Raw genomic sequence first — 15,872 nt, forward strand, 5'->3', positions numbered from 1 at the left:
TAATTATCTCATCCACAAAATGGTCTCCTTGACCAAAGTGTAAAACACAGTTTCAGAGGGATTCCTCTATTTTGCTTTCAACACAAAGAAGAGGACAAATTCAGCTTAGTTTTCTTAAATAAAAGTCTTTTGGGGGCTATCCAGGACTTTTCACTACCAACATTTAGTAAAAACGCTCTATGAATAAGAATTTAAAGGAAGTCAATGTATTTTATGTCAAATATCAAGTTGAAATAAGAAATCACTGTAACTAAGAATAAAATTTCTTTAACATCAAACCACACACACACACACAAACACACACACACACAATCCGACTGACAAACATCTTGCATTAAATATTAACACAAAGTATGCCAATATTCAAGTTAGAACCTGTTTATAACCTAACAGGTATTAGTGTTGCTTCCTTATGGCATTTATAAGTCTTCTCCCTTCTTCACAAATACTAGTAAGATAAATAAGATGTTTTACACTGCATTTGAAAAATCTTTTCAATGAGGTTTTAATTATCTCTGAAGGGAATAAATTTATATAAAACAGGAACTTTAAAAAAATACCAGAGCAGAGTAGGGACAAAGCTCTTAGAGATCAATATTTTTCTGTTGCCATTCTTTATAAATATCCACACAATATAACAAAAACTGAGAGAATTCCCACCCTCATTATATATGTTAGAGATATCTTTTCATTTTTCTTACCTGTATGGAAGTAATAGAAGCTGAATGTCCCTGAAGGACTGCAACTGGTGCACAAGTTCGAAGACACCACACCCTTACAACCTTATCACAGCTGCCTGCAGCAATAAGAGTGTTTTCATAGTTAACAGCCATGTCAGAAATTTCAGCAGAGTGCCCTCGAAGTGTAGCAAGGAGACGTCCATCATCTGTTGCCCAAATTTTCACCAAACAGTCATCTGAACCCTATAGTAATACAAAAGGACAGAAGATTTACAATGTAGCGAAAATTTGCAATCCCCCACCCCAGAAAAAAAAGCCAAATGACAAAGGCAGGATTTTTTTAAATTACTTCTGAGCCTTCACTTTCTAATCTCTTTGTCCATATAATACGGATCCAGTAAGAAATAGAACTGATGTCCAAATGATGGCAATGACAAAGCACTGTCCAAACTGACAATGGCATTTGTGAAGAACTCCTCAAAACTACCAATCTTAACAACTCAAAATATTTTTAACTCACTTTTAAGTGATTTGGCATTAAATGTATCTGCATTATTTCTTTCCTTATACCTGATGGCCTTTTATCATAATTGAATATTTTTTTCTATAGATACTTAAAAATTTAAGTCTACATGCATTTCTTTTTTTTTTAATTTATTTATTTTTGAGACAGAGAGAGACAGAGCATGAACGGGGGAGGGGCAGAGAGAGAGGGAGACACAGAATCTTAAGCAGGCTCCAGGCTCTGAGCCATCAGCCCAGAGCCCGACGTGGGGCTCAAACTCACAAACCGCGAGATCGTGACCTGAGTCAAAGTCGGACGCTTAACCAACTGAGCCACCCAGGCGCCCCAGTCTACATGCATTTCTTAGTAAATATGAGTCTTTGTTAACAATCTCTGCTGAAAATATTATGTTGCACTTCCTATTGAGAATTTCAAAAGAGCTTTAAAAATACTAAAATCAATTCTAATCTAATGTGGTAAATAAGCTATTTAGTAATTATGTTTATAAAAAGATGGCAATTGTCACTCTCATCATGATCATCAACATCCAAATACTTAAACGATGCATTTGCAGTTATGAAATGTCAATGGAAGAGTCTTTAATGAACTCCAAGGAGTCATAATTTCTCAAATGCAAACTACTTCATTTACTGTATCATAGAAATTTAAAAAGAAAATTATGCCACTAACTACACTTCTATGTTAACTTAGTACTAAAGCAATGGCACTAAACCCTTTCTTAGAAATATTAGCGTGCTACAATTTTGTACTCAAAAACACACAATATGATCTGGTTAATAAAATGCTAAGTGATAGAAGTCAGAGAAAGACAAATACCATATGATTTCACTCATACGTGGAATTTAAGAAACAGAACAGATGAGCAAAGGGTAAAAAAGAGAGAGGGAGGCAAAACAGGAAAAAGACTCAACTATGGAGAACAAACTGATGATTAATAGAGGGAAGGCCAGTTGGGGGAATAGGTAAAATAGGTAATGGGAATTAAGGAGAACACTTGTGGTGATGAACGCCATGTATTATATGGAAGTGTTGAACCCAAAACTAGTATTACATTGTATGTTAACTAACTGGAATTTAAATAAAAGCTTAAAAAAACAATTTAAAAAATAATTAGTACTAAAACAAAAGAAAGATATACACAATAACTAATCTTGGCTACTAACTGTGTAGTACAATTATTCAACTATATGAATGATGTAATCATTTTAATTAAGCAGAATGGACACCAACTACACTAAATGACAAATGGAAAATACATTTTAATAAATGTTTGCTAAAATGAAAGGAAATGAAACTGAGTAGATAAAATTGTTTCACATAAATTAACCATCTCTATGTATATAAGGCCTTAAGATTTCATTGTTTTTAATTACATTTCCCAAAACATAGAGGACATTATAGTTTACTCATTATTTAAATAGAATGAGAAAAGAGACTTTCAATTTCTATTCATCTTTTCCTGCATTCATGTGTCTAAGAAGGATGAATTGCTTACAAGTATAATTCAGTGCCATGAAGCCTACCTTTAATTGTTGTAAATCTCTATTATGCTTTAGTATCATAAATTTTAAACTCACTGTAAAAATTCTTCTCCCACTTCGGTCAAATGCTACACAGTAGACAGATGACAAGTGCCCCAGAATTCTCTTATGCATCTTAATGTGCTGGTAAGCAGATGAAGGGAAAATATGGCTGAAGCGACTGCATCCAGTTAATTGCCTGGCAGAGGTGATATTCACTGAAAAACATAAAATAGGAGACTCCTTCTTAAAATCTAAAGCGAAACCTACATCATGAAGTTAAATCATAAAAATTAAGATGAGGTAAAACAGGGTATATACACCACAGCCATTTTACCCTGTGAGAAGTCTAAATTCCATTACACATTTCATGATTTTATGAACTCAAGTTTACTAACACAAAGCACTAAGAATACTCTTCTTTTAAATCCCACAAGTCTGATTTTCTGTTTGCCGTACTCTCATTTCCCAGGTACATTCTTGTTTTGCCTTTCTTGGTAAACTACAGTCAAAGACACTGTCACTCTAAGTATATGGGTAAATCTTACTATAACATGAAGGAATTTTATAGTAAAGACTATATTTGGTTAAGTAAAATACACCTTAAAAATTACATAGGGAGGGGTGCCTGGGTGGCTCAGTCGGTTAAGCATCTGACTTCAGCTCAGGTCATGATCTCACAGTCCATGAGTTCAAGCCCCGCATCAGGCTCTGTGCTGACAGCTCAGAGCCTGGAGCCTGCTTCTGATTCTGTGTCTCCCTCTGTCTCTGCCTTTCCCCTGCTCATGTTCTGTCTCTCTCTGTCTCAAAAATAAATAAAAACATTAATTTCTTTTTTTAAATAACATAGAGAATTTTATGAACTCCTGTCCTACCTCTTCAAATCCATTCACTCCATATGAAGCTGTCTCTAATATTTCAAGAGTAATAGATTTATACAGTGAAAAAAGAAAGGAAGCTATGAAAACACATTAAGTTTTCAGTAACAAACAATCTTTCCTAGGTTTCTCTATAGGTTCTCCACTTTTAGGCTCTCCCACTAGTTACCAATGAATTTTTGAAACTGCATCTCCTATAAGGTCAACTTACACCTGGCTTTTTGTTTGCCTTATTATTTATTTTCTTAAAAAACAGAAGAAAGCATAAATCTGTCCAATTCTCCTCCAATGCCACCTAGATTCTTCTCACTTACCTAAAATGGAGATCTTAACCTCCATGTAAGGATTTACAAGCACCCACTTGCTCTGTGAAATTCCTCCAGTATTCCCTTATACACTGAAAATATTTAACATCCCATACATTATATTTTAATCAAATCATAAGATCTTCATAAGTGGAAAGCCACATTGAAGCAAGGTGACATTTCACCCTAGTGCATAAATAATATAGTACAAATGATAATAGCTTAATTTTGAAGCCAAGGCAAAATTAAGGCAAGAATGGATTTGTAGCTAGATTAATACAGTTAGAACCATGCCACCCCCCCCCGCCACACACACACACACACAAAATGAAACCTTTGCATATCCCAGTCTTAAAGAGCAATGGAGTCTTTTCTTAGGCAAAGGTAGATCTGCTGGCCATTTTAAACTGACAAAATGACAAAAAAACGAATGATGAATAGCAAAACCAATGAAACTTTGAATGTAAACCATAAGAACACAATAAAGATCTGAGTATTTATATAACACTGTGAGATGTTAAGTAAATAATGGTAGAAAACTTGTAAGCAACACTACCAGCTAAGAGGATTTCTTTTTGGCAGCTGCTCCCCATCCCAACCTCTAGAAATTTTCACAACTCTAAGGTGAGAGGAAGACACCATAACTTTGGGACTTAGTAATCTTCCTTCTGCAATCAAACATTTCTTACTGCTCTTAGTTCCCTGAAACAATCAATCATCACTTCTGCTTTGCTTTTTTCTATCCATACTTTGCAAGTAGATAGAAGAAAAGTTGTGTTACTTAAGGCAGGGTTTCTCAGCCTTAGAAATAATGGCACTTTGGGCCTGATTACTCTTCAGTGTACGGGGCTGTTTATTAAAGAGTATTTAGCAGCATCCCTGGATTCTACCCACTAGATGTTCATAAAAACCACCATGAAGCCGTGACAAGGAAAAATATCTCCAGACATTGCCAAATGTCTCCTGGTGGTAATAAACAAAAAAAAACTAAAAACTGTCCCCAGTTAGAAACCACTGCTTAAAGGATAAAAACAAAAAACAACATCAATAGGAAGAAAAATAATCAGAAGAGCAACTCTGAGAAGAAAAGCAGAGACATAAAGAAAACAAATAATCAATGACAGAGAGAGGTAATAGCTACCAGAAATCCAGTCATTCATCTAACAAATATCTGACTTTTTTGAAGGCCAAAGGAACACAACTAAGCATATAAACAAAATATTTTTTTAAATATTTATTTATTTTTTGGGAGAGCGCAAGTGGGGAAGGGGCAGAGAGAGGGGAACAGAGGATCGGAAGCAAACTCTGTGTTGATAGCAGGGAGCCGGATTTGGGACTCAAAACTCAGGAGATTATGACCTGAGCCAAAGTCAGAAGCTCAACCAACTCAGTCACCCAGGTGCCCAATATTCTTCACCCCAAAGAGACCCCATTAATATTCTCAGGCCAAAACTGTTAAATCAGTAACAATGACTAAAAACTTCATGCATTTTTATAGTGTATACAAATTAGCTTTTACTTTTTAAGACTCCTTTAGAAAAAAAACTAATAATTCATTAAAAAGAAAAATGGAAAATATTTGCAACATATATGACATAATCTTAATATTTTAAAACACATATTAATCTAACCATCTATAAGAACACCACTAAGATCTAATAGATTAGTGGATAAAGAAAATTAACAGATAAGTCACAATATAGGAAATACAAATAAAGGAAGTCACAAAAACATTTAACTATTTTGCCAACTATCAAAAGAAATTTAAATGAGAATGATGAAATACAATACTATACCTAATAAATTAGCATTTTAAAAATTCTAAAACTTAATGCCAGCAATTACTACCTGAAACTGGTGTACACCTACATTTCTAGATGCACCATAAAGTGACAGGATCCATTTGGAAAATAATTTTGGCAATATACTTCAAGAGGCATGAGAATATACACACCCACTGCTCAACCCCTGAGAATCTATTCTAGTGACATAACTGTTTAGCAAAAATGGGTTACATGTACAAAATGCTTTCATAATACCAAAGAATGATAAATAACCTAAATCCAACAACAGGGGAATGGTAAATTAAGTTACAGAATATGTGATGGACTATTCTATAGGAATTAATTAAAATACAAATATTATAGCACTGTGGAAAAACTTAGTAACTACAAAGCAAAAAACATAAAATACAACCTTGCAAGTATACTATGATTTAAATTATGGAAAAAATGCATACATATATATTAAAGACTAAGAAGAAACAAGAGAAATGGAACCAACTGCTTTGTGATCAAAGTATAGGCAATTTTTTTTAAATTTCACTTAACAATACATTTTTATCTTAAATACAATGTTTCTATTAGGTTCTTCTTAGTTATCACTAATAGCTATTCAAAAAAATTCTAATATAAGGTACGTTGAATATCTGACAGAAGCAGCATCAAATATTCCTTCTTTCCGATCTCAGGGATTTTTTGTTTTTTCACCTAGCACCTGAAATGGTAACATTCATACCTTTTTTTTCAGTCATTTGATATCAACAGGCCTTAGGCTCTATACATTAAGGAGTCCTGTCAACACTCTTTTGCATGCATTGTCCATTTAGCCACTATTTTTCAGTATTACTGCTTTTTGCTTTTCTTATCTATTTACAGAGTACTTTATCAGGAACATTTTTGTCAATTGTTAATAGCTGATACCTGACTATAAAGATACAATTGAGTTCACTTTTGACCAACCCTTGAGTATTCTACCAGGAAGAAGTAGATCTCACTCTTCTAGCATGAATGTTACATAGCTCTTTTAAGGGAGGGAAATACTCAAAGTCATTATTCTTTTTCTCAAAAGTGACAATAAAATAGACACACATACACAAACACAATTATCACTGTGATGTATCTGAATGTCTCTATCAAATGTACTACTTGAGTGAATTATTTTTCTATTTTAAGTATAATGCAAGTTGGAAGATGAACAATTTAAATTTCTTTCACCTTAAAGTAAAATGAGGTATTCATGAGAAACCTACAAATAAATAAAAAATTCCCACAATCCTATGCCAAAATATCCACTATAATGCCATTATTGCATTCTCACTATTAAGCCTTCTAAAATCTATAGTACTTCAAAGGCATGTAAATAAGTTTTAGTATCTACAACTAATTACCTTGATTAATTACTTACTTAAGTTTACAAAAACACTATAAAGGTTAAGTTATGTTATTTCAGCCTCTATTTCCTAAGGAATTTAGCTCCATATAGTCACAAAAGTGAAATGGCAAAAACAATAGTTGAAACTGGGTGAGCAATCAACATAATTTTAGTCAGAACAAAATTCCTGCTTCTCCATCAACAGTTGTTAAGGATTTGGCAACTTTAGAGAAATAATACCCTATGCTATAGTTGTGACTCCTTTCTATCTAGGGACCTGGCGTAGTTATGGTCAGGTCCAAACAATCAACTATAGAGCATTTTCTCTTGAGCAGTGATGTGAACATGCCAACTTTGTCTTGAAATATTTTAAGAAGCATCCTTTTCAGACAAAAATCCTTGATGCTACATTTCTTTGTATTGACAAACTCAACTAGTAGATAAATTAGTCAAATGTGTATATGTATAAAATGTATTTAAATATAAAATAATCTATTCAGAATCCATCGTTTGTTTTTTTCTTTAAAATTTTGTAAGATAGACATCTAAATGTTCTCTACCAAGAGATAAGATATATGAACTAACTCAGTGACAGAGCAAAATGCTCTTGAAGATTCAAGTAAAAACAGGATAAAACTGTATTTTATAAATTTATTAAGTCATAGAGATCAGTGAACAGCTATTAATGGAATAATTGTTTTTTCATTAAAACCTATGTTTGTTGACCACCTACTATGAGCTAAGCACTATGACAGACACTGGAAATACACCTTATAAACAAATCAAACAAGATCCTCATCCTCATGGAATTTACATTCCACTGAACAAAGCTTTCATTATTCATTTGCCCAATTTCATGAGTGAATAAGATACTTTAATGAGGAAAATTATCTAAATTATTAAATTTATAATGTATAATATATATTATATAACATATAATATATATTAAAAATATATACAGCTTTAGAAATGTATTTTTCTAATAAGCTCTACAAGTGATGCTGATACTATGTCAAGTTTGGGAACTACTAATTCTAGTCCAATCTCCCTCCTCCCAAAATTATCTTTTCTATAACATTATCTGGCAGATGGCCATTTAGTCTCTGCCTAAACACTTCTGGTAAAGAGAAGATTATTATTTCTTAATATAATGGCCAATTCATATGTTAAGCTACTCTAATTTTGGGGAGACTCTACCTTTAATTGAACTCAATCTCTTTCCCTGTAACTTCTACAATCATACAGCCTCTGCCCTTGGGAGCTACACTGGGGAAAAAAAAAAAAACAGTCAAATCCCCTTGTCACATGGTAACCCATGAAATATTTTTAAATAGCTGTTACCTGGGGTGCCTGGGTGGCTCAGTCAGTTAAGCATTTGACTCTTGGTTTCAGCTCAGGTCATGATCTCATGGTTCGTGGGTTTGAGCCCCACATCGGGCTCTGCACTGACAGTGTGCAGCCTGTTTGGGATTCTTTCTCTCTCTCTCTCTCTCTCTCTCTCTCTCTCTCTCTCTCTCCCCATCCCCTGCTCATGCTGTCTCTCTCAAAATAAATAAAATTAAAAACAAAACTTAAAAAAAAAAAAGAAAGTAGCTATCACTTGTGCCTTAAATCTTCTCTCAATATATGAGGTTCCTTCTACATTACTCATAGCCATAGTTTACAAACACCTGTCTTTCCTATCATCCCCTAAACACTTTCACCCTAAACACTACTGTGGTTGCTTTTTTCTATGATGTCTCTAGTTCATCAATGTCTCAGCCTCTTAAAATAACAAGAATTCTGCAGAATATTCCAGTAGTTTAATCAGCACAGAGCGGATTACTTCCAACCACATTTCTATGAATGCAATTTAGGATTGCAAAGACTACCTCAGTTTTCTGAAACAGCTGCCTTATACATCTTTTGGTTAAAGAGGAAATAAAGCTAGTTTGACATTCTTTTTTAATAAGCATTAAGTTCCTAGTGATCACCTCTTTCTTTTCTAAGAGTACACAAACCACTTGTTCAATAACCTGTCTAAAATTTTGCCTAGGGTTAAATTCACCAATCTATAATTCCTAGAATGTATCATTTTTTCCCCTTTGATATATTTGTCCATTGTGTCATTTCCATTTCTCCTGTCCACTCTGATTTCAAGCAAATACCTGCCAGGGAAAATTATTTCAGTATACCAGGATTTAATTCATTTAGGCTTCTTAAAGCAGATAGGTACTCATATATCTTGGGTTTTCTTTTCTTTAACCATGCTCGATCTACCCTTTTTTACAGTTTAGAGATCACTCTCTTTGATAATGGAAAATATGGTTATCCCCAGCTCTTACATTTTACCTATCAATGCATACCATCTATTCCCTTTTGATAAATTTATAGATTCTTTCTCTAAATGCTAATTGGGACTTTAAAGGTGTTTTGGAGTAATCCTATATAGGTTGAACTGAAAGAAATTGTTGATAATTGACTATTTTCTATATAAAAAATAGTGATTTTAAATTTAGGCTCAATATAATAGCTATAATGGAAGTGGTGGGATTGGCAAACATCAAGGATTAGTCTGATCTAGGTATCCTGCTTCTTTACTTCTCCAGTAGGAAAGCATCATCAATATTGTCAGGTCTATAGTATAATCCCTTATCCATTTATCACTACTTCTATCTGTACTCATTGTTTCTCACAGTATAGCCACATTTATACCATTTCAAGTTTGTATCTCTTGACGTAAAAGTTTCTAGTTCACTTTGTTGCATTGTAAGTAATATTTATAAATATTCTACCCAACCTAATGTTTTCTCTTGTGAATTACTGGTCACTTCCTCCTTTGTGGATCTTTTCCCTATGTTATAGCCACTGTATTTTATCATATATTTTTTTAAAAACTGGGTATTTTTATGAGTGTCCCTAACAAAAATAAAAATTAACTTAATTCAGTTTAATTTCATTTACTTCCTCAACATCAATTAGAAGTGCCAGTGAACAGTAAAAGGGAGAGAATATGAGGTCAGTCATCACATAAGCCTCAAATTTTATCAAGAACATATTAAAGAATTAATTAAAACCAAATAAAATTCATATAAAGGTTCTCCTGAAATTGGTTATTTTTTCTACTAATATTTTAAATGCGGTCTCTGTCTCTCTCAAAGCAAATAAAATTTTAAAAAGACTTTAAAAAATAAGAAAATAAAACTAAAATATAAAATGTAAATAAAAAATAAAATAGCTATCACTTGTGCCTTAAATCTTGTGCCTTTAGGGGGGCGCCTGGGTGGCTCAGTCGGTTAAGCATCTGACTTCGGCTCAGGTCATGATCTCGCAGTTCGTGAGTTCGAGCCCTGTGTCGGGCTCTGTGCTGACAGCTCAGAGCCTGGAGCCTGCTTCGGATTCTGTGTCTCCCTCTCCTTCTGCCCCTCCCCTGTTCATGCTCTGTCTCCCTCTGTCTCTCAATAATAAATAAACATTAAAAAAAATTAAATCTTGTGCCTTTAGAAATTAAGAATACTGAATGTTCTTTGAAAAAAGCACAGTAAAATGTCATAATTTGAAGTATATGATATTCTAGTATATATTGGATATTAAAACATCATTTCACATATTCAAATTCTATTTCTTTCACAATTATAATATGGAATACTATAACCCAAATTAATAGAGTTTGAACCAGAATGACTTTTTTCATGTATTCCTCAGTAACAGCTTTGCCATCCTAATTCTACGGCATCCTGAATTAATTATAATGACATGCTTCTTATGTTAATCAATACTTCATTGTTCTCCCCATTCGACATCCATCCTGTAATTTTATAGGAAAAAAAAAAACTGCCAAAAACTTGTTAAAATCCTGAGTGTGTCCATTTTAGAACATTTGTTGCATGTGGCACAAAATATACTATTTATATTATCTTGACTTAAAAGCTTTGTACTAGAATCTCACATATTAAATGGTAATGAAAAACCCTAAAAAGCAATACAGGACACAATAACAAGAACATTTAATAACAATAAATGAAAATCAAGGATTTATTACAGGGTTGTTATACTAAGAAAACTTTGTGAGTACATGGGCTTTTTCCTACAATGGTCAAGAACACAAGATAACAAGAGAAAAGAGTCTCTTATCCTAAATTCAGTCAATCATATCAAAACACCTAGGTCAGTAAGCAAGAAGAAATAGGATCACTGCAAATGCATACCTTCAGTGAAAAACACCTCAAACCACATTCTCTTCTATCAACTCCATATATGAAAAACAGAACATCAGACCAAAAAAAGATCAGGAAGCCTATGCTGAAACATACTGAAAGAATTATATAACAAGTAGGACAAATTGTAAAGTAATAAATAATTTAAAATCTGATAAAGTGGAAAAGTAGTAATAAAGTATAAAATATTTATTTTACACTAAATTTAAGGTTTTATATTTTATATACTTCATAAAGGAAATTTTACTTAGATTTTTAAATTATTTCAAACGATCTATTTTATCACATAATCTATTCAAAAATGATTCCATTTTAGAAATAAAATGAGTGTTTCTTATAGAATCTCATTTTACACGTGCTTTATTGCTAGGACACAACTATCAATAGCAAAATCCAAATTTAAAATGCATTAAGGGAGTGAGAGGAATTAAGATGGAAGAGAAGTCGGAGGACCCTGGGCTTTCCTCGTCCCTCAAACATACTGAGGTCAGATCACTTGGAACACCCAGGAAATAGATCTGCAGTGTGGCAGAAGGATCTCCACAGTTGGAGGGAGACAGCTTGGCAGGTGCAATGTGCATGGGAGTGAATTGGGGGAGACAGACAGTGTGGCAGAGGGGAGACAACTCTTTCCGTGGAAAGACAGAAAGAAAGAGGGGTTGAGAAAGTTCAGCACTGAGTTAGCACAAGATGAAAGCCTCTCTAGACCATGGACTGGACAGCGAGAATTACTGAGTGTCCCAGTTTTTTTTTTCTTCCAAACAACATTTGGAGCTCAAACTCTGAGGTTGTAGAAGTGCATGACAATCTCCAGAGTGGAGCTGTGGCATGTGCTTCTGGGGAGGAGGGAGCTGACCACAGAGTGCACAGGGTGGTGTAGAGATCTCCAAGACACATTGGGAGAGAACATTCACTTCCTGGAGATTGTTTGGAAGAGGGTTTACTGCCTCCCCAAGGAAAAAGGACCCTGAAGGTGCCACCCAAAAGCCTTTCATCAGCAGGGTGGAGAGGCTCTATTCCAGAGGACAAGACCAATCTGAATGGTGCCAGGTCCTTTAAGAATCCCAGCTAAGCGCTAAAGAAAAAACACAGGAGAACTATGGCACAGGGTGAGCTGACTGCCCTTGCTATTCTTTGAGAGCTGCCTGAACAGTGTGGGCTGTGAGGTACCATGTCCGGGGACAAAAGATTTGGGTAGCTCCATTTTCTCCCAACACCAAGGTGGGACTTCAGAAAGCAACACAGAGGCCTCCAGGGGAGGCAGACACACTTACACCAAACCCCACCATCCCATGCCTGGCAACTGTCTGTTTACTGGCACAAGAATGACTCTGAGCCAACACAGTGACTTCTCTCTCTCAAAAGACCAGCACACCCAGCACCCCCCATGTACCAAGAGCACTGAAAATCAAATGCTTCAAAACAACACCTGCAGTTCTTTTTACTCGTTTACTTTCTTCTTTTTTCATTTGTAATCAGGCTCATAGTTTCTTCTTGGTTTTTTCATTTCCTTTTCTCGTTTTTTTTGAATCAGTCATTTTTATTCTTTTCTTTTTCCTTCTCTTTTTTCTTTTCTTCTTTTTTCTCTTATTTTTCTTTTCATTTTCATTGGAATCATCCTAGAGTTTTTTGATTCTCTGGGGGGGGGATTTTGTTCCCTTTTCTTTTCTCTTTTTATTAGGATCAGGCTTTTCCCAACTCCTTTTTTTCCAGGATTACCTTAACAAACAAATCAAGGGCGCCTGGGTGGCACAGTCGGTTAAGCGTCCGACTTCACCCAGGTCACGATCTCGCGGTCCGTGAGTTCGAGCCCCGCGTCGGGCTCTGGGCTGATGGCTCGGAGCCTGGAGCCTGTATCCGATTCTGTGTCTCCCTCTCTCTCTGCCCCTCCCCCGTTCATGCTCTGTATCTCTCTGTCCCAAAAATAAATAAACGTTGAAAAAAAAAATTAAAAAAAAAAAACAAACAAATCAAACCACGCATAAAGGTCCAAACACACCATTGCAAGCCAGGATGAGCTCTGCAGAGGACTAACCAGTGAGAAAGAGCAGCCAAAATGCAACAGCAGAGTGCACAAAGCATACATCAGAAACACTTCCTGAAAGGCCAGGACCTAGACAGTGTATGACCCCTTTTTGATATAGCAGTACACTCAGGTGATGGAAACACAAAAAGCTTTTAAAACATGCAAACGACAAAAACTTACTCAAAATGACAAGATGAAGGAATTCTTCCCAAAAGAAGGGTCAAGAAGAAATCACAGCCAGGGACTTGCTCAAAATAGATATAAGCAATATATCTGAACAATAATTTAAAACAACAACCATAAGACTACTAGGTGGGCTTGAAAAAAAAGCATAGAAGACACCAGAGAAATCCTGCTGCAGAGATGAAAGACCTCAGAACTAGTCAGAATGAATTTAAAAATACTATAACTGAGATGAAAAACAAACTGGAAACAGTGACAATGAGGACTGAAGAAGCAAAGGAGCGTATAGGTAATGCAGAAGATAAAATTTGTAAAACAATGAAGGTGAAATAAATAGGGACAGAAAATTATTAGATCATAATGGGAGGCTTGGGGAACTAAGTGATTCCATGAAACAAAACAATATCTGTATCAAAGGAGGCCCAGAAGAAGAAAAGCTTGAAAAAGGGGAAGAAGGTTTATTTGAACAAATTATAGATGAGAACGTCCCTGATCTGGGGAAGCAAACAAGCATTCAAGTCCAAGGAGCACAGAAAACTACCCTCAAAATAAACAAAAACAGGTAAACACCATGATATATCACAGTAAAACTTGTAAAACATGAAGATAAAGAGAGAATTCTGAAAGTAGCTAGGGACAAAAGGGCCTTAACCTACAAGGGTAGACACATAAGTTTAGCAGCACACCTGTCCACTGAAACTTGGCAGGCCAGAAAGGAGTGGCAGGAAATATTCCATGTGCTGAATGGGAAACATATGCAGCCAAGAATTATTTATCCAGCAAGGTTGTCATTAAGAATAGAAGGAAAGATAAAGAGTTTCCCAAACAAAAACTAAAGGAGTTTGTCAGCACATAACCATCCCTGCAAGAAATATTAAGGGGGATTATCTGAGTGGAGGAAAAAAAAGAAGATCAAAGCGATGAAGACAACAAAGCACCAGAGAACATAACCAGAAACACCAACACTACATATAATGTAATGGCACTAAATACATACCTTTCAACAACCACTCTGAAGGTAAATGGACTAAATGCTCCAGTGAAAAGGCACAAGATATCAGAATGAATAAAAAAATAAAGATCCATCTACATGCTGCCTATAAGAGACTCATTAGACCTTAAAATATCTGCAGATTGAAAGTGAGGGGATAGAGAACCATCTATCATGCTAATAGAAATCAAAAGAAAGTAGAAGAAGCTATACTTATAACAGACAAACTAGATTTTAAAACAAAAACCTTAACAAGAGATGAAAAAGGGCATTATATCATAATTAAGGGGTCCATCCATCAAGATCTAACAATTATAAATATTTAGGCCCCCAACTTGGAACCCCCAAATATATACATCAAATAATAACAAAAAGAAAGATGGGACACCTGAGTGGCTCAGTTGGTTAAGCGTCCAACTTCAGCTCAGGTCACGATCTCACGGTTCACAAGTTCAAGCCCTGCATTGGGCTCTGTACTGACAGCTCAGAGCCTGGAGCCTGCTTCAGATTATGTCTCCCTCTCTGCCCCTCCCCTGCTTGTACTCTGTGTCTTTCTCTATCAAAAATAAATAAAATATTAGAAAGAAACTCACTGATAATAATACCATAAGAGTAGGAGACTTTAATATCCCACTGACAACAATGGACAGATCATCTAAGCAGAAACTCAATAAGAAACAATGGCTCTGAATGACATATAACACACTGGACTACATGGACTTAACAGACATATTCAGAACATTCATTCCAAAGCAGCAGAATACACATTCCTCACCAGTGCACATGGAACACTATCCAAAATAGATCACATACTGGGTCACAAATCAGCCCTCAACAGGTACAAAAAGATCGAGATGATACCATGCATATTTTCAGATCACAATACTATAAATCTTGAAATCAACAACAAGAAAACATTTGGAAAGCTCTCAAATACATACAAGTTAAAGAACATCCTACTAAAGAATGAATGGGCTAACCAGGAAATTAAAGAAGAAATAAAAAATGCATGTAAGCAAATGAAAATGAAAACATGACAGTCCAAACCCTTTGGGATGCAGCAAAGGCAATTCTGAGAGAAAAGTACATTGCAATTCAAGCCTATCTCAAGAAGAAAGAAAGGTGGCAAATACACAACGTAACCTTACACCTAAAAGAGCTAGAAAAAAGGAGCAAATAAAGCCTAACACCAGCAGAAGAAGGAATAAATAAATGATATAGAAACAAACAACAACAACAACAACAAAAAAAAAAAACAATAAAAAACAGTAGAACAATGAAACTAAATGCTGGTTCTTTTAAAGAATAAACAAAATTGATAATCCCCTACCCAGACTTATCAAAAGAGAGAGGACCCAAATAGGTAAAATCACGAATGAAATAGGAGGAATACCAAACAACACAGAACTACAAA

General features: G+C 35.0%; 1 protein-coding gene across 4 annotated transcripts in view; it reads right to left on the minus strand.

The window, feature by feature from the left end:
* BRWD3 (bromodomain and WD repeat domain containing 3) overlaps positions 1-15,872 on the minus strand; it is a 243,496-nt gene that overhangs the window by 172,107 nt on the left and 55,517 nt on the right. For all 4 annotated transcript variants that reach the window (XM_030304700.2, XM_032592278.1, XM_030304699.2 and 1 more), the window contains exons 7-8: positions 2,784-2,944; positions 702-923 (exon numbers count right to left, since the gene is read on the minus strand). In XM_030304700.2, the coding sequence (XP_030160560.1) occupies positions 702-923; positions 2,784-2,944 (383 nt within the window). The remainder of the gene's footprint in view (positions 1-701; positions 924-2,783; positions 2,945-15,872) is intronic.

The sequence above is a fragment of the Lynx canadensis genome, chromosome X (assembly GCF_007474595.2).
Source record: "Lynx canadensis isolate LIC74 chromosome X, mLynCan4.pri.v2, whole genome shotgun sequence".
Lineage (NCBI taxonomy): Eukaryota > Metazoa > Chordata > Mammalia > Carnivora > Felidae > Lynx > Lynx canadensis.